This window comes from Periplaneta americana, chromosome 9 (genome assembly GCF_040183065.1).
Source record: "Periplaneta americana isolate PAMFEO1 chromosome 9, P.americana_PAMFEO1_priV1, whole genome shotgun sequence".
NCBI lineage: Eukaryota > Metazoa > Arthropoda > Insecta > Blattodea > Blattidae > Periplaneta > Periplaneta americana.
Window position 1 is genome coordinate 63791994 of NC_091125.1, and position 26717 is coordinate 63818710.

At 36.6% G+C, this 26717-nt stretch overlaps 1 protein-coding gene across 1 annotated transcript in view; it reads left to right on the forward strand.

The window, feature by feature from the left end:
- LOC138705590 (uncharacterized) overlaps positions 1-26057 on the forward strand; it is a 66678-nt gene extending 40621 nt beyond the window's left edge. Inside the window, exons 3-5 of the mRNA XM_069834192.1 lie at positions 8100-8204; positions 8535-8873; positions 22858-26057. Of these exons, the coding sequence (XP_069690293.1) occupies positions 8100-8204; positions 8535-8873; positions 22858-24173 (1760 nt within the window). The 3' untranslated portion in view covers positions 24174-26057. The remainder of the gene's footprint in view (positions 1-8099; positions 8205-8534; positions 8874-22857) is intronic.
- Positions 26058-26717: the final 660 nt, after the last annotated feature.

Consider the following 26717-nt stretch of genomic DNA (forward strand, 5'->3'; position numbering starts at 1 on the left):
TTCAAGTGAACAACAAATAAGGGAAGAAAGAAATCCTACTCACTGTGTTCAATACAAAGAGCTAAATCTGCTTGCATGACAAACGATAGGCAGGAAAATGTGGAGTTATTTGGCTATAGACTAAACAACGAAGATCACATGAGGGTTTCAAGACAGAAACGGAAAATAAAACACTGTAGGCTACTATACTTTGCCGACAATCTTATGATTATTGGAAAGCATAATGATGTCGTTACAGTCTTAGTCACCTTAATTATAAACCTTGTATAAGAACTAGGACTAAACATAAATCGTCAGAAGTGATATGCTATATTAATTAATCATGGTGAACTGAGAAAAGGTGTAATTAAAACTGTCTCTGGTGACATAGAAAGTATTTCTGCCGATGAAAAAGTCAAATACCTAGTCTGGTAGTATCTTTCGATCAATTTTGATTTTTAACTCCAGTGAAGTCTTAAGCAAACTTAAATGATTTTTGACTCCAGTGAAGTCTTAAGCAAACTTAAAATATAGTTAGATAAATTGCCATCTACTCATCTTCTGCAGCATCACCAAAAATTGGCCGTTATTCATTCATCGGCCTCACATTACTTTATCCCTTACAAATGGATCCTACAGATATAATTCCCAGGACTTTCCCTGTAAAGGCAGATGACATGATCTTGTAGCTGTGTTAAGGAAGTTTTCCCACTTCCCAGTGACATTCCCAACAGCATGATTTACTCCATGAGTAAATATAGCCTAAAGTTTCAGCTGTTCTTCAATAGTAAAACATCAATAAACATCTAGGGCCGTATTCATAGACATTCTTAGCGCGGGCTTTCGGTGGATGATCAGCGAACTAATGTTTTTCGTATTCATAAACCAGTGTTAGCGATATGATATAAGGTGGGTGCTCCTGTTATGGCCATGTTCCTGATATGGCCACCCCCCTATTGTGAGTTAGTTAACCAAAAAATCCGTTAAATTGCAGCAGCATCCAGTGAAAGGACATCCTGGTATGTCACTTGATCGTTTTCCATCCAGTCAGGTTGAGCAATATGGCGTCAGTTGCCTGTTTTGCGGTTTTCATGTGACCTCTTCTTATTTTTCTCTGGTGTCTCCTTTGTTTTATGCATGTTTTTCAAAGACTTGTTTAATGAAAACCATCGTACTCCATTCAGTTTTTAATGTTCTGTTGATTGGTGTTATCGTTGATGGCGTATCTGTTACGAGTTGTTCATAATTAAACGATTTTCGTGAAAGCTTACCTGCTCCTGATATGGTCATATCAAATGTACCATGACCATATCAAATGCACCATGGCCATATCAAGTTCATTTCACTTTTATTTTTTCACCTGACAAATTTACATGCCTTATAACTGGGATTACGCAAAAATTTTGTATTTTAAGAAAAACAACTTATTTTTTTATGGAAAAACCTGTTTTGACTACACTTTTGAATTATAAAAAAGATTATTAAGTGTCATTTTTATTCATTTTACACCAAAATTATTTAATTTTAGTACAACTGCGCTATCAGACTGAAAACAATCACGATTTGTAGAACATGGAACAAGGGTGGCCATATCATGTGCACATGTTCCTGATATGGCCACTAGGTAAACTTTTGGAATTTTGGACTTTTTGGACAATTAAAGCTAGTTTTATGGGGAAAGGAAATTGATTTAAGAAAGTCCATTAAACTGAGAATGAGTAAGAAAAAAGTGGTTTACATTTTTTTCAAAATGGCGGCTAGAAAAATTCTCAAACCTTAGCATGGCCATACCTAACTTAATATGAATCCTGTTTAGCACGCTCGTAGCGCGGGCTAGTGAAATATCTATGAATATCACCCTTAAAGTTTATAAGTGAGTCACATGTCAATGTACGATCAAATTCAATATGAATACCTTTCAGAACTGCAATTACATAAATATGAAGGAAAGAAGACAGTCATGCAAGTTCGGCAACTTCTGCGGGATAAAGAATACCAGTGGCGTGTCGCACACGGAAGACAAGGGAAGTATTGCTTCCCATGTTCATGAGGCGAAAAAGAAGAAATTTATTGCGAAAGTTATATTTTAACAGTGAGAACTATGAATTCTCTAATCTTAAAATGTCACAAAATTCTTTCTCTGAGCGCCTGTCTTGGTCGAGACGGAAGATAGACTATCCAGATTATTATCATTACTCTATATACAGAAGAAATTACTGGAAACCATTCGCAGTCATGAGGACTTTTATGCCCAGGTCATCAATTATTTTTCTGCTAAAGAGAGGAGAATTGCACTGGTCTTCAAATATATTTAGGTTAGTTGGCTGATATCAGTTTTGTACTGTACATATAACAGATTTTATTATTGCTTCCCTCACATAAAATTTCCCCGCATGCCACTGATTAGAATACTCTGTCTGGTTTTCTTACCCACACAGAGGCACGGGTGTTAAACTATTTGCTGAAGTATCTGTGGCAAATAGCTGAAGTAAGAAAAAGCAAGGTTTGAGTAATTCTGAATGGAGAGATATGATCAAAATGACAAGAATGGTCGCTCCATTACGCAGTCTTCCTGGATAAATAAATAAATAAATGAATAAATGAATGAATGAATAAATGAATAAATGAATGAATAAAATAAATAAAATAAATAAAATGAATGAATGAATAAATAAATAAATAAATGAATAATTAATAAATAAGTAAGTAACTAAGTAAGTAAATAAATGAATAAATAAATAAATAAATAAATAAATAAATAATCATCAGCGAAAAGGTATCTTAGTTGAATACGCAGACAGTGAATATATGACATATTGCTACCAGAGACACCATAATGAAAACTTAAAGCAGTGATCAAAACAGAACATATTAATTCACAAATTGAGGATAGAATAAATCACTCTGAAACAAAATATTAATAGCGTGCTTTTTCACAGGTCTTTTAATAACTATTAGCTGAATATATCTACCTAATAATTTATTCTAATTTAAAAATTGAGAGCATATTGCTGTAACCAGTCTGCTATCTTGTACTGGGCGACTATATATAAATACAACATTATCTATTCATCCGATAATAGTTTAATTCGATTAATATTCCGCTTTCTTCTTATGTTATGTTATTTATTTAAAAAAATAAACGATAAAGTAAAACATTAAATTTTAAAGTTATTTAAGTATGCTAAGAATGTCAGGGGATTTGGCTCCTATGTTCTTATATCTGACAAATTAAATCAATATTGCCTTCCGTTTCATGCCTCTTGGAAAAACAAAACTGATATACGTGGTAGAAACAGAAATGTTTCCTTACATTTGAATTGCAAAACTTTACTAAGTTAAAGTAGTTACCGGTATTCTCAATATTATCATTACTTAGGACGAAGATACTATAAATCAAGCACTTTTTGATGTCCCATTTCATGAGTTATAAATCATTAAAAAATTATTAATTGCTTTTACGCGATAAACGTGTTAATGGTATGGACACCAACGATGGTTTATATGCAGTGCAAGAGTCAATATTTAGCGTTTGGTAGTTTACTTCCAGGGTAATGCTACTATTTTCTACTGCGATACTAAGAGAATATGGCCAGTAAGTTAATACAGTTGGTGTAATGTTCTGTTCACATTTATGATACAGGTATAAGCGATATTCATCATTAACAGACTTCATTAATGCTCATTTATTTCCAGATGATGGTGATAATAATAATAATAATAATAATAATAATAATAATAATAATAATAATAATAATAATGTGTCAGAGGAAGAACAATTGTTTGTATGCATCTGAAGTCTGACTAGTGTAACATGTAGCTAATTGGCGATGTATGCAATGGAGGGGGAAAGGAACTGCCATCCTACCCTATTATCTCCTGGTTTAGTTGCCTTATAAGTGGTACTTTTTGGTATCACTTGTGAGGGTCAGACCTGTCTTCGGACAGTTGACTAAACAACAACAACAACAACAACAACAACAATAATAATAATAATAATAATAATAATAATAATAATAATAATCCCATAGTAACAGAAGTAGGCGTAATGGTAACAACAATCATAGTAATGATAACAATGAAAACAATCGTCATGTCGCACAGTTGGCTGACCTGTTCAAATGTCGACTAATCACGTAAGAGATCCGGGTGAAAAATTTGGGGAATTCACATTGAATTTTAATAGACAAAAGCCGTAGCCACAAAGGATCTCGTGAAGTATTTTCTTTTCATCTGTCATAATTTATCCATTAATCACAATCATCACCATGTAATATACCGTAGATCTGTATACAGCTCTCATTGAGAACAAAGGCAAAGACGAAAATGAAAATTACTTCTAGATTAGGCCTAGTGGTTCCCCACTTTTGGGTGGGACTTTTATTTGGATCCCCATTAACATACTGAAAAATACAAATCCCTGTAAAATAAAAAACAACGGTAATTTTACTCAAAATCAATGGATACCACCCAATATCTAAGAGACGAGAAATGGGAATATGCAAACTTATTTTCCCATTCTCTTTGATATCATGGTCTGGTCTTCTTTAGTGATATATTTTTCGAACACAACTATGAATTCCAGTTTGCAAGACCAAGATGTTAACATAATAACAACCACAGATAAAATCGACGGATTTATAAGGAAACTAGTTTTCTGATCGACATCGCTTGACAAAAATCAGTTTGATTTAATACATTGTATGAAAACTGATGGAAAACAAAGCTACGTACTGCATGTTATGACACATACTGAGTTTATTCTCGGGAACATGCAATTAAGATTGCAAAGGTTTAAAAAACCTTTTTTGAATATTTTATAGAAAAAATTAAGAACAATTAGGCCTGCGGTAGTCAAAAATGGATATTGAATTCGTTTTAGATCATTTTGTTCAATTGTCTGAAAGTCCAAAAGAAAAAAAAATTAAGGAAAGACTAATTGAAATTAAGTAGCTACTTACCAATGAAGAATAAAATAATACCTCGAGTTTGCAAAAGATGCTCTTAAATGCTCTCGCATTTAGCAAAATAAATTTCTCATCTATGATTGCCATCAAAACAAAAGCCTCAGATTTCAGAAGCTTAAAGAAAAGGTCACATTTTTCGCATAAACAAGTTTTTACTTAATAACTGCTGAAATATTTTTATATATTTTTATGTTAAACGTTCTTTATGTTTCTAAAAAAACAAATATGTTAATAAGGAATGGTTTAGTTTTATGTTTAAATCATCTCGCGCGACCCCCTTAGCTCTTTACACGACCTCCCCAAAGGGGTCACGACGCACATTTGAGAACTACAGCATTTAGAGTGTGACACTAAGTCTAATATCAAAAACATAAAAGTACTTGCAGTTGGAGAACAGTAGAACAACTTGATACTTGTCTTGATTCTCTAAATAAAAACGATAATATATCCACACACTTAAAAAATAAACATTAGATAGATAAAATACTCAATTTACTGTTACATTTCTGTGCTACTTACACACTTATATTTAAACTGTATACATACATACATACATACATACATACATACATACATACATACATACATACATACATACATACATACATACATACATACATACATACATACATACATACATACATACATACATACATACATATATTCAAGGTCCAAAATTCTGTAGCATAATTAGATATCCTGATCTATAGGGTGAAAAGAAATTAAATCGACAAACTCCGGGAAGTTGTATGGGACACTAAAACAAACGGTTTTCTCTAATGTCATATTTTCCTCAGAGGTTTTATTATATATGTAAACCGGCAGAAGGCGTATGCGTTCTTCAGTTCATGACGACTCTACAAATTCACATTTTCTTGTACGTGTTGATCCAGTGCAGTGCTTTATTAAACCGTTCTGATGGCTCTGATATTTGCTGCAGCAGAGGAAATAAACGATAATCCAGAAGTCTTTCACCGCGTTAGACAATCCATGTTCAGCCCATGCAAACTTTGTGTACAGGTCAATGGAGATATTTTTGAACATCTATTGCAGAGCAATAAATCACGGCAACGGTTTTTGTTACTTTAAGATCTGGTGATCTCGCGAAATAGTACCTCATAGCAGAATATGACATTAGTGAAAAGTGTTTGTTTTGGTGTTCCATACAACTTCCCTGAGTTTGTCGGTTTAATTACTTTTCACACTGTATTAAACAATCACGAGTTTGAAATTCATTCTTGGAGTACACAGGAACCTTTCGGACTTGTAATGGAGAAAAATTACGGACGTGCACTTTGTCTATGATGCTAAGGTAGGAGAATGTGCCACGAACCCGGAAAAAGTATGTTCAGATCAAAACAGCTTATAGTTACAACAAAGTCTTAGGAGCAGATTGTTGACTGTGTTTGTGTATTGTTCTTCATTATTGTTTTGCTCTTCTATTAGTTGAATCAGTTTGTGCATCGAGTTCTTTTACTCTGTACTTAATGTGTCATTACATAATCTACATTAATGAATGCAGTAATGTGGTATGAATATTATTATATATAAATTGAAGGTTCAGATCTTTAAGGAATGTGTAAAGCAAAAACAATATTGTGTCAGTCACTGCCTATTTCTATATTATTCGTTTTGTCGTATTAGAATCTAAAATAAGATAGCTCGCTCATAGAAAAATGTTGTAATTTCTATAATATTTAACATAGAAATATTTCGAATTTGGAATTCTTAACGTACTAACATCAGGGATTGTCGGACATTATCACAATATAAAAGTAAATGGGAAAATTTCGTTCCATGGTTTCTATGTGTGGATTTGTCTTTTTTTCTCTCGATTTAAAATAGGCAAGTTTCTTGTTATATTCGTTAGTATATAAGCCTTGTTAGTGAACTACGATATAATTATGACACTTATTCACTTATTGAAGTTCGTGTGACTGTAGCCAATATATATCTTCGTGAGGGTTTTCTTTTTTTTTTTTAGTTTGTTTTTGCTATAACTGTATTTGTATTTATGGTGGTGTGGATGAGAACGCTTGAAGATCTTAATTATATCAAAATAAATAAGTAACTAAATATATAAATAAATACATTTTAACTGAATAAACAAAAATATAAACAAATAAGTAAATGGAAATAAATAAATATACATAAATACCTAAATAAATATATAAGTAAACAATGAATAAATAAACAAATAAATAAGTGAATTAATACATAGATTAATTAAGTCATCTTCTGTGTCAGAGTGTTGGAGTTACAATATCGCGTTATTATTTTGCATTGTGCAAAAGTATTAGGGGAACGCAGAGGGTTGATGATTCGATTGCTGATGAAATCATGAATTTTTCACGTTTATTTAATTCTTTCACTACATACTGGCTCTGGGGTCACTTTCCCTGCAACACAAATCAATACAAAGGTGTTTTCTTAGAGGCAAAGGCAGTCAGCACAAAGACCTCTTTGCGATCTAGTCGGTACTGCAGGTGACATAATAAATATGACGGGGATTTGGATTCAGAAACTTATACAGTAGGGCACTCTTCTAATAACCACATTATAATTATTATAGTTGTATATCAAAATGTGTAACGTGATTCTTCACTTGATTGTTTAGGAATAGAAAACATCCACAAAATTGTAATTGTAACCACATTCCTGGCTGCGTATATTGGGTCTGGGAGAACGCAGCCAACTAGCTTTCACGACAGATGCCAGCAACCAGGAGTATCCTACTTTCCAGAGGAGACGGACTGCACCATATTTTACCATTGTGACAACGGAAGAGCCGTGCAGAAGATCTGCGGACCAGGGACATACTGGAACCAGAAGTTATTAGTTTGTGATTGGCCGTACAATGTTAACTGTCCTCCAGAAAAAATAATCTATCACCAACTGCAAAATTCGCTGAAATGAATCCACCGGACACTCAAGAAGACTCATGCTGTAATTAATACATCGTACACTAAAAATCTTCTGAAACACAACCATCACAGCCTGAAGAAACTAACGAAATGACTCCATCAGATATTGAACAGACTGTTGAAACATACAAAACAGACGAAAGATGTATGTCCAGACACTGGACAAACTGCTGAAACGCAACCACAAGACGAAAAACCCCTCCTAAACGTCTCTACAACCACTGAACAGACTTCCGAAACAAATCCACCACAAACGGGAGATCCTCGGACACTGGAGAACCTGCTGAAACACAACCACATCAAACTGAAGAATCCACTAAATCGTCTCCACCAGGTACTGGAGTGCCTGCCAAAATAAAACAATGACAGAAGATCCTGCTCTAATAAATAAACCGGAAACTGGATAACTTGCTAAAACATAACCATCACAGATTGAAGAACCACCAAAGGAAATACAGCGACTACTGAAGAGACTGCCGAAAAAAGTCAACAACAGACGGAAAATTCTGCTATAACGGGTACACCGGACACTGGAAAAATTGCAGAATCGTAACCACCACAGACCAAAGTGTCGACCCAAACGTCTCACCCATCACTGAAAATACTGTCGAAACAAATCCACTACAGACGTGAGATTCTGCTGTAATGAATGCACCGGACATAGGAGATCCTGCTGAAACACAACCACCACAGACTGAAGAATCCACCAAAACGATTCCACCAGGTACTGAAGAGATTACCGAAACAAAACCACATCAGACAGAAGATCCTGCTCTAATAAATAAACCGGGCAAGGGAGAATCTGCTAAGGCACAACCATCACAGGTTGAAGAACCCACCAAAAGGACTCCATCAGTTACTGCAGAGACTGCCGAATCCAGTCCACCACAGACGGAATATTCCGTCATAAAGGATACACCGGATACTGGAGATACTGATGGAACACAACCACCAAGACTGAAGAATCCACCAAAAAGATTCCACCAACCACTGAAGAGACTACGCGAACAAAACCACCACTGACAGAAGATCCTGCAATAACCAATACACCGGAATCTGGAGAACCTGCTGAAACACAACTACCAGAGACCGAAGACTCACCGAAACGACTCCACCAGGTACTGAAGAGAATGCCGAAGTAAATTCACAACAGACGGAAAATCCTGCTATACCGAATACACCGGACACTAGGGGAACTGGTGAAACACAACCACCACAGACTGAAGAACACACCGAAACGACTCCACAATCTACTGAAGAGGATGTCGCAACAAAAGCCACCATTGACAGATCTTGCTGTAATGAATACACCAGCCACTACAGAACTTGCTGAAACACAATCAACACAAACTGAAACCCCCACCAAAACGATTCCACTAGCTACTGAAAAGTCTGGCGATACATATCCACCACAGACGGAAGACCCTAATGTAACGAATACACCAGACTCTGAAGAAATTGCTGAAACACAACCACTACAGATCGAAGTATCCACAGAAACGATTACACCAGCTACTCAAGAGCCTGCCGGAACAAATCCACCACAGACAGGATATTCTGCTATAATAAATCGTCCGGACATTGGAGAACTGCTGAACACAACTACCACAGACTAAATAACCTACCGAAACGACTCCATCAGCTACTGAAGGGACTGGTGACAGAAATCCACCACAGACGGTAGATTCGGCTGTAACGAATACACCAGACACTGGATAAAATTATTGAAACACACTCACCAGAGACTGAAGAATCCACTGAAATGATTCAACCAGCTACTGAAGAACCTGCCGAAACAAATCCACCACTGACAGAAGATCTTGCTGTAACGAATACACCGGGTACTGGAGAAACTTCTGAACACAACCACCACAGGATGAAGAACCCACCAAAACGATTCCACCAGCTACTGCAGAATTTTCCGAAACAAATCCACCACTAAGAGAAGATCATGCTATAGCGAATATACCAGATACTAAAGAAACTTCTGAACACAACCGTCACAGACTGAGAAGCCCATCAAAACGATTCCACCAGCTAATGAAATAACCTGCCGAAATAAATTCATCACCGACAGAAAATACTGCTGTTACGAATACACCAGACACAGGAGAAAATTCTGAACACAACCTTACAGTTTGAAGAAACTATCGAAACGACACCACCAGCAACTGAAGAGACTGCCGGCAAAATTCTACTTCAGACGGACGATCCTGTTGTAAGTAGTACACCGGACACTGCAGAAACTGTTGAAACGCAACCACCACAGACTGAAGAACCTACCAAAAACAACTCCATCAGCTACTGAAGAGCTGCGATAACAAATCCACCACAGACGGAAAATCGTGTCTAACAAACACATCGGATACTGGAGAAACTTCTGAAATGCAACCACGACACACTGAAAAGCCTACCAAAACAACTCCACTAGCTACTGAAGAGATTGCCGAAAAAAAACCACCATTGACAGAAGATCCTGCTGTAACGAATACACTGTTCACTGGAGAACCTGCTGAAAAACAACCACTACAGATTGAAAAACTAACCGAAAGGACTACACAAGCTAATGGAAAGACTTCCAAAACAAATCCACCACACATGGAACAACCTGCTGATACTGGAGAACCTGCTGAACCACAATCATCACAGAATGAAGAACCCCGACGAAATGACTTCAATAGAAAGTGGAAAACCTATTAAAACACAACCACCACATCTGAATCCACCAGTCACTGAAGAGCCCCCAAAACAAATCCTCCAGTCGAAACAAATCCGCCGCATATTGAAGATCCACCAAAACACATTCTGAGTCTACAGGAGAAATTAAGGATACGGCAGAGAGTGAAGACAGTTAAAGTTCTGAGTGATCTTGTTAAGACATTCTGTTCAGGAATCTACATTTTAGAATAAATATATGGATTTAAGTATTAAACAAAATTCATCACATAGACATAACTTGAGAATGTTGCTTGTAATATCATTATTTACTGCTTATTCTATGAAAATTGGGTTGCAAATATTGAAAATCTATATTTCTTCTATTTTTAGATAAAGGTATATTGGATAATAAATATTATATTTCAGCTAAGAAACAAGAATAATATTTAAAATTCACTATTACCTGGTGTATTATCATATTTACATGTATGAGATGTAACTCTATATGTAAATACTGTAATAAATACAATTTTGTTTACTAGCACATACCTTACATATAATATAATATATGGATATTTATTCCTATAATTTGTTGCTATATTTATAAGCTTAACTATAGTCCCGTCGCTCTAATTTCCGACAGTCAATCAAGTTGCAGGTCGGCTACATTTAAACATGTGCGTCTTGTGATTCGCTGAAGAAGACGTTATTCATTTTTTAAGGCTCGATAAATATTTAATATAATCGCCCGCCATTTTGGCTCTTCCATTGCGTTCGGAGAAAGCACACGAAGACGTTGTTTGCCGCTCAATTATTTGCTGAATTACAGTGCGTTTGATTTATTATCATAGGAACTACGGCATGATAATGTTTAACGGTGTGGAAAATAGATTCCTCGTATGGTAGCTCGGCAACGAAAGGACAAAAATGGCGAACGATTCTACCTACCTAGACTTTATAGAGCCTTCACTTCCTAAGACGTAAGCAAAGAGGAGGAGTCACGCCGGTAATAACAGCGTCGCGACTATACCTACAACATTAAACAATCCTTATGTCCTACATGATTAGGATATTTTCTGTTTATGTATAGTTATCACGAAATTAATTTTGTGGGTATTAACTTAAATGCTGCTAATTATTACAATGACATAATTAAGTGTGTTGATGTCTCGTACAATACGAAAACATAAACACTAACGAAAGAAATGTCGGCTATATATTTATGTAATACTTCCATCTAACTGTCGGCAGTTGGTACAGCTGTGCTCGAGGTTGCGGGTTCGATGCCGGCTCAGGTCGATGGCATTTAAGTGTGCTTAAATGCGACAGGCCCATGTCAGTAGATTTATTGGCATGTAAAAGAACTCCTGCCGGACAAAATTCCGGCACACCGGCGACGCTTTTTTAAGGTTTGTATGCGTACATATCGATAAGTCCATAAGAAGTGGACGAGATTAGTTAAACAATAATGCGACGAAAATGTAAAACCCACTGTTCAGGAATAGAAGCATTATGTAGATTGTTAAATATTAATAAAACTCTTACTTTGAAAGCTATTTAATAAAGGTAGCGACGTATGTGTCAACATAATAGCTGAAATATTTTTGCGAAGACTTATAGACTTATTTCAAATTCAGTGGAATAAAACAATGCTATGCACACATTAATAAATTCTTAGAATATGCACATAATATTAATGGCTAACATCGGTTTGCTTGAATTAAGGAAAAATACCTATATTTTACGGAAATAAAATCGGGCTCAGTTTCATGCCAACTTCTCAAAGTTAACTTATCCACTGCGAGTTTTACTGTAATAAAGAATAAACAACGCCTCTTTAATCTGTGGCCGTGAATATGGGAATAGCAAATACAGTAGTTCTGGAACATTGAAAAATTTTAGTTCACGATAAGTTTGAAAAATAATGTGCCCCGGAAAAACTAAGAATTCACTTCAGACAACCATCTATTACTCTTAAACTCTTAACTAATCGTGTTCTCCATCAACTCACATCTTACATATTTTACTCCAATGATAATTCAGTTCTGTCTCTGAACTATTCATAATAGTACGACACTTTCTACCATTCAGTCTTCATTGTTCTGTTATGGTCTGAATGTATCGTCGTGGTTGTTACCTCACACTTCTTTTGGCTAGAAGGAGCATATCTGAGCACCTTTGATGCTCTCCTGTTGTTCATTCCGAGAATATGTTCTTTCTAGGATTTCCTATATTGATGTATTAATCTATTACACATTCTACAGAGTTTTTAAGGTGTTTTCAGATTTTTCTTGTCCAGAAGTGTGTAGTCAGATGTTCTGACCGTAAAGTTCGTTTCTGCAGTTGTTAGTTCCTGCCATCTACTCTACGGAGGGTCCACGCTTGACTGCCATAGACAAGATTGGGCCTGACCAGGATTTTGTGTAGTTTCAGCCTCGTATGTCGTTTAATAAGTAATATTTTAAGTATTCCCCTATGAATCGGTCGCAAGAGCCTTGTCAGTGAAAGCAGGTTAGGTAGGAGAGGGTGAGAGCTGAATAGAGAGGATGTTTGAGGCGCATCTTTTCTCATTTGATTACTTATAATTAACAATTACCTACAATTCTGTACGTATAATCAATGTTCTACACATTAGTGATTATCATGGCTGTAGTAGAAGTAGTGGTGACAGTATCAATAGTAGTAGAATAGTAGTAATTGTTATTAATATTCATGTTAGAAGTTCCCTTTTATACTATTTATAGTAAGTCGCGTGCTATTTATTATATTACGAGTGTATTCAAGTCGCCGGATTTCAAAAGCGTGATAAGCGACTCCACTGTTGTAGGCCTTTATGACATTCAACAACTATTTCTAGAAAACTGGTTCTTAAAGGGAACGTAAGAAAATTTGGCAGCATGAAATTGTCAACGGAGATACTGTCCGAGCTTAGTTTGATCCGTACTGTTAGGCTTACAGTGGCTCATTATGCGAAATAGGCCTATATATGCAGCATTCGTGAATAAGATGTTGATAGGTGGGCTATCCTGCTTGGATCATGACAAAGCTAGACCCCATCCTCAGACTAATACCACAGTCTAGTATATACAGTTACGAAGCTTGAGTTTATGAGGGTACTAGGAACAATAGACTGTGCAAGTACTATTTCGCATTGTCTGTAATGAGGCGATAGTAGCGATCCTAGTGGTCAGCAACTATCTATGGATTAATATTTACTACGTATTGAGCTTCGTGACTGTATATACTGGACTGTGCTAATACCTTATTAGCCCTAAGTTCCGGAGCCCAGGCACTTCCCATATGAGCATCGGAAACCCGTACCACCTCTAAGACTTCACCTCAGTCTATTTTTAATTATTGCAGATGATAGATGAAATAAGGGGAGAACAGAAAGTGTTAGTGGAATGAAAGAGAGAAGAGGGAGTACCCCAAGAGAAACTAACTGCTTTGTCGAAAAATATTCCATCACAATCCAGCCGGAGATGGAACTCTGATCAAAAGCAACTCCAATGTAAAGATCTGTCCTTATCAGGCCCTCGAAAAGCCAAGAAAGCCTGAATTTGAAATCACGGCCTTAACTTCAACTCGACTCCTAAATTATGTTTTAGTCTTTATATGGAGTGTGAATCTACACTATGGCTAGGAGTTTAAGCTCCATGGCGGAGTGAAGAAATTAACTGGCATATTATATTTTCTACCTGTTTGGGTTTTTTCCGTGGTTTTCCCCAACCGTAAGGTGAATGTCGGGCAATCTATGGCGAATCTTCGGCCTCATCTAGTCAAATACCATCTCGCTATCACCAATCCCATCGACACTAAATAACCTCATAGTTGATACGGTGTCGTTAAATAACCAAGTATAAAAAATGTTTGTTGCCATAACTACGTGCACGTTATTACTAGTCGCTATTTATTAAGCTAGAAGAGTTGCTTGGGTGCATTCTGGATGCCGCGGCGACAATAAAGAACTAACGTGTGAAGCTGCGAAATGTTACACGTGCGGTTCACATCCGTGCGAACCGTTGCCTTGATTTTCAGGGAGGCATTTTCGAAAATGTTATTTTAATCCACTCTAAATGAAAGACTCTGATCGTAAAGAATCAATTGTTTGTATTTTAATTACTTTTTGCATTTTTGTTAGTGAAATCCTGAAATAAAAGTTTTTTCTGCTGTTTTCCAATTACCGTAATTATGAATGTAATCCCATTAATTTATTTGCGTATTTGTTCCAAATAACCTCAGAAATCAGCTCCATAAACAGGAGGAGAACGTCGTGAATAACTCTATATATTTCAAATAGACTGTAACTATGAATTATGGCTTTGTAATATTACTAAGATTTTTTTCACATGTTCCGTATTCTAACTGTGAAGCGATGTACGAATACCATGGGATATACTGTATATATATGTATATATATATTACAATACAATACAATAAAATTACAAAAGACAAATTTTCTGCAAACAGACGTTTAAATTATATGATATTACTAAATGCAGTATGTGCTATTTTCACGCCACCTCACTGTGCGTCAATCGACTTTTCGTTAAGTTTGAAATTGAAAAGTAAATTATTAAGGTTCAATTCTATTAAGTGAGGAAAGTGTCAAATAAGCGACCGATTAATAAGATTGAATTTCGTTGATAAAGTCCTGTAGAGCATCTAAATAAATTATTCCTGTAATTTATGACTTTGGGATTCGATGGATTTATACGCATGGAGAAGTAGTAGATAACAAAATTAAGTTATATTTTTACTTACACATCAAGAGAGAGAGATAATCGACTTATTCAGAGCTTGAGATGCCAGATTAGGCCTACTACGCATATCAACGCTGAATGCCTAAACCAAAGGATTAATCTGGCCGAAGGTGAAAACTTGGATGCTATATAAAGTTAAGAGAGTCTATTTACTCTCATTAATGTGGAGTGATTTTTGTGACCGAACGTTTGGGTTAATCGAAAGTTATGAGAGGTAAGCAACTTCCAATTCAATTCATTTCAAAATCTGAATAATTTTCTTAACTGAAGACATCATCAAACAAATCGCTGTTTGTGACCGAGTACTGGCAATGCTTGTCTCACTAGGTTCGAATTTTGTGGATTCAAGTCTGGCTGGAAGCAATTCATTTTAAGGGGAATAAAATATTTAGTTCAGAATCTTTCGAAATAAAATCAAGCTGGAAACTTCATATTGTATAATTAAAGCTCCATGGACACTTTTCCAGTTATTTCTCACCATTTCAAAAATTAAGGCTTGTTAGTCAGTGTTCTCATTTATTATACCTATGATAATTAGGATTGGATTTAATATATTTCATCCTACAGGTACCCTTTCTCAGAAACAGAGCTTGATATTTCTATAGTAGAATATTTGAAAGAAGATCGTAAATGGTAATTCACACTTGAAGGTCAGAATCAGATTTTTGGATCATCCACGCGACTTAACACTTATAACATTCCAGAACTACATGCAGGTTCCATCATCAGGGCAAATATTGTTAAGATTCAGGGCACAGTGGAATACCCAAAATATATTTATAATCACATTCACTGTGAAAGCCCATAAAGATATGAATTTGCAGGCATTAAAAACAAAAAGTAACAGTTTAATTTTCTAATTTTCTGCATAGTATAACCCAAATGTGTCCAAACTGTCTAACATATTCGTTCTGAATTATTAATAATAATAACAATAATATTATTGTTATTATTATTATTATTATTAATACTATTATTATTACTATGTTATTATTATTAGTTAATATTGTTATGATCAAACTAATCTATAATTTCACATTCGCTGTTTGCTATTAGGACCTAGGCCTGCTAATGATTTTGTAAATTCTTAATCAAAAGCGTGGAGGAATAACAACTGCACATTGCAATGTGTTAATGTGTTCCATAAAGTTGTATCCAGTACGACATAAATCAGAGTAACAATTCGAGCACATCTTCATGTAAAATGAAGTGCTAACATAGCTCACTCTCACGGTTCTCATAAATTTAAGAAAGTTAAATTGGATTATCACCATCGTAATACCCTGTGAAGAATTTGGGCCAAATCATGCGTTTCTATTTAATATTAATAGCTTTTTATATGTATTTTCTTGAGAATTAATTTTTTCCTTTAATTTATTGAAAACAATTTCATTTTTTTAATACAAGTGCTAACAGTTGAAATAAAATTACTTTAATATTTTCTGTGTAGCCTTGCTGGTTACATCCATCAATTAATTGTCTTATTTATAAATCGTGCCTATTACTTAATCTATCTTCAATTATTTGTCAAGTATATGAGTGTTTTATTTATTTTTTTAGCCCATATAGGCTGTAATTACTTCTCTTAAAATTTTATTTTCTGCAATTCGCTCTTTTTATCATTCATGCTTCGCTAACGTGGAATGGTATGTGTACCTATATACGTATTCCACCATTCTACAAAGACCATCATCGTCATCATCAAGCAATCAGGGTTGTAGTGTCAATGACCTGTTCTGATATTTTAATATCTCAGACTGCAAGTTTCCCGAGTGGTCTAACCTGACTTCTTCGTTCACGAGGGTGATATTTCATTATTAAACGTAATAATCTACTTCAGTTCATTCGGTGAATGCGTTGAGTCTAATTAATACGATAACTTAGAATTTTTTGTCCAAAACTTGGTTGACTTTGAGTTCTGCTGACATTTCTTGATTTATTTTGTAGCGCTGGTATGTACATTTTGCAGTTTTCTTTCTGCTGCTCTTATCCTGGATTTATCTTGTCCTCTTATTGCCCGAATCTCACATCCATATGAAAATGTAGGTAAATCCAAGTTATATACAAATGTGTATTTTAAGTATTATTATAGAATAACTTTGTGACTAAATTTGAAAACCTTATTTATATTATGTATAACTCCTCTTAGTATGTCTCCTCTCCAGTTGAAAAATTACCATCACTAAATGGATGGTAACAGCACAGGTAAGTCTACCGCTGTGGAGTAACAGTTAGCATGTCTGACCGTGAAACGAGCAGGAACGAGTTCTAATCCTGGTTGGGACAAGTTACCTGACTGAGATTTCTTTCGGAGTTTTCCCCAACCCATTAAGAGTAAATGCTGGGTAACTCTCGAAATTGGACCCTGGACTCATTTCGCTGGCATTATTACCTTCATTGCACTCAGATTCTACGTAACCATTGCAATTGATAAAGCGTCGTAAAATAAAAAAAACACAGGTGATTGAACAACTGTTCTAAGTGGATGGCTCCAAATTTGATGTGGGCATTATTTTCTCTTGGGTTTAAAGTAATATTTATGGTATACGTAGTAATTCATTTTCAGTTTTTGATTGCCCTTCTTTTACTTCTGTAAACAACTAACAGGAGAAACCAAACATGGAACATGAACTATGTGTCTTGAATGCATTTGTACAGTGAATTATCAACAAGCTTTTGAATGCGGAAGGATTCCATGGTGCTGAAATTTAAACAAGATTTCTAGATCAGACCCAGAAAAACTGTTTCCTTCTCGTTCGGCAGTCTTCGAGAGGTTCAAGTCATTTGAAGATGGGCGCACTATAATTTCTAATATGCCACATGCTGCACTTCCTCTGTCATCCGAAACACAAAAGATTCAACGTATAAAAGAACATATTCTGGAAAACAACAAATAAGTGTCCGTGAATTGGCCGAGGAAGTACGATAAATATCAGATTTAGGCTGTTAACATAGAAAAAAATTAATCAACACCTGAAGTTTCAAAAATGTTTACATGGTAAACTTACAGAAATCTTAGGCATATTAAGGAAAACAAAGTAAGATTGAATTCAATTATTTCCAGATTGGAAGAACAGCATCATCGTCAAATTAAATGTATATTACTATCAACATTAAACAACCCAATTTATAATATTAGCATTTATAAGACAATCATATTAATTTGAAATAACAATCAAGATAAAATATGAGACACACACCATGATACATACGTTTGAATGGTTAAAATATGTGCATTAATGGGAAACAGAAATATGAACACAATAAATGTATTCAAATACAGTAATTTGCAACTCTTCACATTCACAACATTTCTACTTTAGTTTTATATTTTGTTATTTTTATTTCTCATTCTTTTACATCAAGTTACTTCATTATTCCATGTGTGAAGACTTGCAAACATATATACTTTGCAACTTACACATGTATTTTAAATAATTGACAATAAGGGCTGTCATATAAGAATGTCAAAATGTATTATAACCATGTTGATTTTAATAAGGTTCAGTTTGCACGTCACTAAATATGTATTGTATTTGTAGAAATTATGTAGAGATTATTGATATTACCGAAATATACTTCGTATCTGATGATGTTGGCCCTGACCAACGAAAACGTTTATACATCTTTTAAACATGTAATGTAAAGGTTTGACACCTTAAACATATATTGTGAAGTCAGTGACAGAAATAAATACTTTTAATATAAAGTAAGATGAGTTGATCTTCGTTATTAACATCTTCAGGCCTTCAGCGTACTAGGTGAGGATCACAAGTTCTGAATTGAATTGTAAAAATCAAGGAAACTTCTTGAATATGTCAATAACCTCTAAAATCAATTTTGGTAGCAAGGAATGGAAACATTCAGATTCGCCATCACCAAATGGTTAATGTGAAATAATCTCAGTAAAAGGTATATACGGTTTTTTTGAACGTAGAATTTACAATATTAATGTACTTCATAAATCGATATATAATGAATGCAGCGTGATATTGTAATCTTTTGAAATATAAAACCGAAACAAGACTTTAGGTTCATCCTCTATTACAATGCCAGTCTTCACTGCGCAAGAATGACACAAGATATCGGTAATAAACTTGGTTGGAAAGTACTGTCACAACCTTTCTCCATGTGCTAGTAGCACTTGTTTAGACAACTGAATAAGACTTATGATGCGAAAAATTGGAGGCGAATGACTTAGTGATGAAGGAAGTAAGGAAATGGCTGCACAGCCAACAAAAGGTGTTCTCTCAGGTAGGAATAAAAAAGTTTACTGGTCGTTGTCAGAAGTGCATAGATAAGGAAGGTACTTTGAAAATAATCACGATTCGAATTTTTATGTGTTATGTTACGTTCACAAATTAACAAAGCATGAATAAAATTTGAACTCCCTACATTCTATGTTCATTTCAATGACAATAATATTTCCACTTAATTGTTTAATGATTGACATCACTTAGCGTTATGAAGGATATTTCAATTCCAAAGTTCCTGGCTATGCTATATATATACCGGTAATTATATATAAACAACGTATCTGATAGTTTATCTCCAATAAATCTAATACTGACTGCTCATCAGTAAGTACTACAGAGTAGTTTTTATTTGGTTGTTATGTAAATGCTAATAATGGTTTACCTATATGTATAGTACGTCCGCTCAAATGAGAGCCAATTGCACCTACCTTGAGCGGAAGGCGTCAGGTGTTTCAATCTTGACGCACGCGGCTGGTTGTTGGTACGCCAGCGCTGTTGACAGATCTAAGTCGGTGCTCCGAGAACAAGTTCATACAGTATTCAGTTTCAGACGAGCCCGCAAATATAATGCAGCTAGCTCAGAACAAGGCAGAAGACCGTAAATGTATATTGTGGCTTTTGTGTTCCATACATTGTGATTGTATTTATAATGTGGCGTTTTTGGAAAACGGATAATAACAATAGTCGTATACGTAAATCCACACAATCGCCATTAGGACGCGGTAATATTGTACAAGAGCAAACAGTGTTAATTATTATTAGTATTTACATGTATTTTAAAGACGATGCTGGTAAGTGCCGGACACCATTGAAAAATATCAGTGCCGCTACAGAAGTAACTCGCGCAACAAAAAAACATTGCCGTCATAGAAAAAGATGTATGTAATTGACGAACTATCATCAAAATATGGCCATGTTGTACTACGACTGCCCCCCCCCCCTTACCATTGTTGTCTCAATGTCATAGAATTCGTTTGTTCGGAACTGAAGAGAAATCTCCGGTCAGAAAATACATTGGGAAATAAATCTGTTCAAGAAGTATGTGCTTTAATAGCAAATGTGATGGATGACATTAATAATAAAAAGCATTATCGAATATGTAAAGACAAAAGAAAGTGATTATCGCTCCTTAGAAGCTAGCTTGGAATCTTGAGTAACTGATTTAAATAGTGACTCAACGGACTCTGAATAGGTGTTCGTGTTTTAGTTCTGTATTATAAGACGCACACGAAGGTTCACTTTAGCCTTCACAAGGAAGAGATGGCAACGCAGCATTGTTTACATGGAACCTGCTCGGAGTCGCTTGCCTACTTGCTCCCTGCAGTAAGTGTGTCCAATCGCACGTTCCAAGTGGCCCTCATTTGAGCGGACGTACTATACATATTTGTGTATTGTGCTAATTTAGTTATGTAGGCCTACATTACGATAAATCAGACTGATGATGGGCAAAAAATTGTCGTATATATTTTAGAAAATGGGACTGTGAGATATTTTCTCCGATCACTTCAGCTTCACTGCCATATCCATTTCATCACTGCACTATTACCGATCTCAATAATCACTAGCGTGGCTCAGTCGGTTAAGGCGCTTGCCTGCCGGTCTAAAGTTGCGCTCGGGCGCGGGTTCGATTCCCGCTTGGGCTGATTACCTGGTTGGTTTCTTTCGAGGTTTTTCCCAACCGTAAGGTGAATGCCAGGTAATCTATGGCAAATCCTCGGCCTCACCTCGCCAAATACTATCTCGCTATCACCAATCTCATCGACGCTAAATAACCTCGTAGTTGATACAGAGTCGATAAATAACCAACTAAAAAAATCTATTTCAATGACATTTTGGCATGACATTATCTTTATGTCAAAAAGAATCCAAACATCGATTAAAATATTTGAAAAACTGAACGTACGAGTTGTGTAAGTAAAGTAATGAGACTTTTTTCACCTGTTTTATTCCAACAACATTACAATTGAACATTGTCCCCTTCAAAGTAATTGCCTTGGGAAGCCACACAGCGCTGGAGACAGTTCTTCCACCCCTCACAGTTGGGCTGGAACTCGGATACTGGAATAGCCGTCAGCTGAGCGGTTACAGCTTTTTTTAATGTTGTTCAGGGCCCTAAAACGACGTCCCTTGAGGTGTGTTTTCAATCTCAGGAAGAGAGAAAAGTCACAAGGACTCAAGTCGGGGGGAATGAGGAGGCATAGGAGCCACAGAAATGTTCTTACTGGCCAAAAAACGGTTTACTGAAATTACTATGTGACAAGGCGCGTTGTCGTGATGCAACACCCATTTGTTATTGACGCATGACCCTTTTGCGAAGCCTTTCAAAAACCTCTCGGTAAAAGTGATGATTAACCCCTTGGCGTGGAAGCACAAACTCTTTGTGAACGATTCCCCGGCTATCAAAAAACACATGACCATGCTTATGATCTTTTATTTGCTCATTCGTGCTTTTTTTTTTTTTTTTGGACTTGGAGAGCTTTGAATGTACCATTCCATTCTCTGGCGCTTTGTTTCAGGGTCGTACTCAAACACCCAAGTCTCGTCACCGGTAATGACACGTTCTAGAAAATGAGGATGATTTTTAATCGATTCCAAAAAGTCAACGCACATATCCCTTCTCATGTCCTTTTGGTCCTACTTGAAGGTTTGTCGGAACCAGTTTTGAGCAGATTTTCTTATGCCAAATCCACTTGTCAAGATCTGACGAACGGTCGTGTGACTCAAATTCAACTCTGCTCCAATCATTCTGACTGTCAACCTATGATCTGCATGAACAATATCCCGGACTCTGTCGACATTTGCATCAGTTATTGCAACCGATTCCCTTCCGCTGCGAGGATCATCTTCAATTGACTCTCTTCGGTCTGCAAGTGCCTCAAGCCACCGAAACACCTGAGCCCTTGACAAAACACTGTATCCGTAGGCCTACCGAAGCTTTACATCTTTCCCGTTCCACTGTGTCCAAGTCTGAAGCAAAACCTGATAGCACACCATTGCTCGAAATTCGTGTCACTCCTTGTCAGAACGTACAAGTAAAACCTGCTTCACTAAAACACGCACTACGGACAACCAACGTGACTTTAGCGAGGTCCAACTTGCACTGATGGTGCATCACATGTCCACCTGCCACCCCTTTAAGTCCCACGTCACCAGTGTTCCTTGATCGAACACTACACGACCAGTCTCATTTCTTTATTTACACACCTCTTATACACACGAATGCTTCCCTTACATTGTTACCGCAATCTTTCCTATCTATGAAATTAGAGATAGCAAGTAATATTAATTTACTGCTGTGATTATGTTCCAGGTCACGTCATACTTCTTGTCTCATCATTAGTTGGACTAGGCGCATTGCCGGGACATGCCCGTCCCTCTACATGGAATGAGCGAACTGCATACTCTTTACCTTCATGTCCATATCCTGACCCAATAGATCATGCAGTGTTCCACCCCCATCCAACAGACTGCAATGCCTACTACATATGTGACAACGGTGTGCCCAAATTGCAACATTGTCCTTCTAATTTATACTGGAATCCCACGCTAAATACCTGCGATTGGCCTTACAATTCTGGGTGCGTACCAGGACAACCCAGTACAACCACAGAGAGTACAACTACAAGACCTACGACAATTCCAACAACCACAAAACCGGAAGAACCTACCGAAACGAATTCCCCAGAAACTTCTTCCGAACCAAATCCACCACAAACTGAAGAGCCCACCGAAACGATTCCGCCACAAACTGAAGAACCTGTTGAAACAAATCCACCACAAACTGAAGAAACCACAGAAACGAATACACCAGAAACTGAGGACCCAGTAGAAACAAATCCACCACAAACCCAAGAACCAACTGAAACAAATCCACCACAAACCGAAGAACCAACTGAAACGAATCCACCGGACACTGACGAACCTGTTGAAACAAATCCACCACAAACTGAAGAACCAACTGAAACGAATCCACCGGACACTGACGAACCTGTTGAAACAAATCCACCACAAACTGAAGAACCAACTGAAACGAATCCACCGGACACTGACGAACCTGTTGAAACAAATCCACCACAAACCGAAGAACCAACTGAAACAAATCCACCACAAACCGAAGAACCAACTGAAACAAATCCACCACAAACCGAAGAACCAACTGAAACGAATCCACCGGACACTGACGAACCTCTTGAAACAAATCCACCACAAACCGAAGAACCAAATGAAACGAATCCACCGGACACTGACGAACCTCTTGAAACAAATCCACCACAAACGGAAGAACCAACTGAAACGAATCCACCGGACACTGACGAACCCGTTGAAACAAATCCACCACAAACGAAAGAACCAACTGAAACGAATCCACCGGACACTGATGAACCTACTGAAACAAATCCACCACAGACAGAAGATCCTCTTGTAACGAATACACCCGATATTGGAGAACCTGCTGAAACCCAAACACCACAGACTGAAGAACCCGACGAAACAAATACACTAGACCCTGAAGAATCCTCCGAAACAAATGCTCCAGATCCTGAAGAATCAGCCGAAACAAATCCCGAGTCTTCAGAAGATAGTAAGGATACGTCAGAGAGCGAAGATAGTAATAGTTCCGAGTGATCATGTACACATTCTGTTCAGGAACCTACATTATAGTGTAAATTTCACCATATCAATATAACTGAATATAGTTGTTTTATTGCAGTTATTTTTTTATATTATATGGGTTTTAATAATTGAAAATCTACAGCTATACTTCTAGATAAAGGTATTTTGGATAATAAACGTTACTCCCTCTGTCCCATAATAATTGTCCGGTACCCCGAAATGGTATTACAGTAATTACAGACGACGGGGTAAATGAGAAGTGCATGCATGAGGAGAAGCGCAGTAGATCAGTGCACAAGTTTATGCAGAGGAATAACGTGATCTTATCGAGACAAGCAACGCACACCACCCAGAAGATTACCGAAAGTGGGAATTGGTTTTCAACTCACCGGTATGGCACTGTATGCAAACCAGTGTAGCAAAGCAAGCTGGAAATCGTTAGTAGAGCACACTCCTGCAGTGAGTACGTACATTTGAACAGACATGGACATCCTGGGAACACAACTGGCGGTAGTGAGTGACTAGGGTAGCAAGAACCTTATAGACAGTGAAGGGAGGGGCTATAGGAGTTTTTGTTGAAAAACACTAGCCTACGGCTGATGTAGTGAAGAAAGGTGCCATAACAGGTGCGGCCGAGTAATGTCATGCCAGTAAAAGAACAGCACGCTGCATTTGGCAACGGGGGCGGCAATCTTTGGAAAGTGGATCCATGCTCATCACCAAATTAATCCCAGCAATAAATTCAAAATGGCCTCCTGGACCGCGCACAGGGATAATTCAGGTGTCAGTTCAGCAGGACAATGCGCGTCCGCATATCGCTCCCAATGAGCGCACCTGGATGGACGCTGCAACAACCAGTGGAATCACTTTGGAACTCGTGTGCCAACCGCCAACAGTCTGGATATGAATGTTTTAGATCTGGGTTACTTCCGGGAAATTCAGTCTCTCTAGCATCAGGCAGCTCCACAAACTATTCAGGAGTTGACCGCCGTCATTGAAACAGCTTTCTCTCAGCTCACACGCGACAAGCACAACAACGTCTTCAACACTTTGCAGTCCAATCTCATTGAAATAATGAAAGTCAATGACAGGAACAACAAGATTCCCCATATGCAAAAGGGGCACCTGGACCACCTCAACGTCCTGCCATCTCGCTTGGAGTGTCCTCGGAACATTTACGACGAGGCTATAGTAGCACTGCAGCAATAGGTCAGTGGTTCTAGGCAAACTGTTAGAATGACAACCTTCCCGGTCTAACAGGCAGTTTTTTCGTCTTTACTCGTAGGAGATTGTTTTTCTTTGTTTCACTTCTTGGTTGTACTACTCCTGGAGTTAATAAAGTTGTAATCCTAGAAGTATTTATTTTCGGCTCAATGACTAGCCAATTTTTACTGATCCTGGAGTCATAAAGTTGTATAAGTAGTATTCATGTTCTTTTTTTGGTTGAATGATTGGCCAATTTATACAGATCCCGGACTAATAATTTTTTTCTTTTGCTAAATGAGTGACAATTTGTACTGATTCTGGAGTAATACAGTTGTATTATTCATTCGTGTGTTTCATTTTGCTCCTATGTAAACGCCAGTGTAAAATTATGGACATCGGACAATTATTATGGGACAAGAAATAAAAGCGTACCGGACAATTATTATGCGACAGAGGGAGTATATTTTAGTTAACTATAGAGAATAATATTTTTAAGTAACGAGAATAATACTTTAAATTAACTTTTACTTGGTATACTATTGTATATATATATATATATATATATATATATATATATATATATATATATATATATATATATATGTGATGCAATTCTGTACATAATTATTGTAATAAATACAATTTTGTTCACTAGCATAAACTTATAATATATGGATATTATTGCTAAAATTTCTTACGATCTTTATAAATACCTACAATATTTAAACAATCCTTATCTCGTACATGAACAGGATGTTTTCTGTTCAGGCATAGTTACCATGAAATATTTTTTGTGGAAATTAAATACTGCATTCTGACTTCTGCAGAAGTGAAGATTATATACAGGAAGAGAAGTTTTAATACTCCAACAACCTTCTTCATATAGATAGCAACGGCCGTGACGGGAAGTAGGACGGTTTCAGTCTACATATTATATTCTGGGCAAGGTGTAAGTACGGAATTCGTGAACGACTGTGCTACCGAAGAACCGTTTACTTTCTTTAGTTATTTCATCAACAGAAGAAATTTTAAGGGTTCAATAGTTCAATACTTGTGTGTTTGTCCAATTATTTAACGAAGTTGTATCAACTGCTCAGCTATCTAGCGTCTACAGAATTGGTAATAGTCCTCCACTTTGGAAAAACTTCAGAAAAACCCAATCAAGTATTCCGATGAAGCGGGATTCGAATCCAAATCCAAGCGCAGCCACATAGCACAAGTCCTTCCCACTAACACTTCGATATGTCTTTGGCTTCACTGTCCGTTTTTAGATAGATGAATTAACAACACTATATCAATTTATACATTACTTTTATAGTATTGATGGAATTGGTGACAGCGAGATCATCG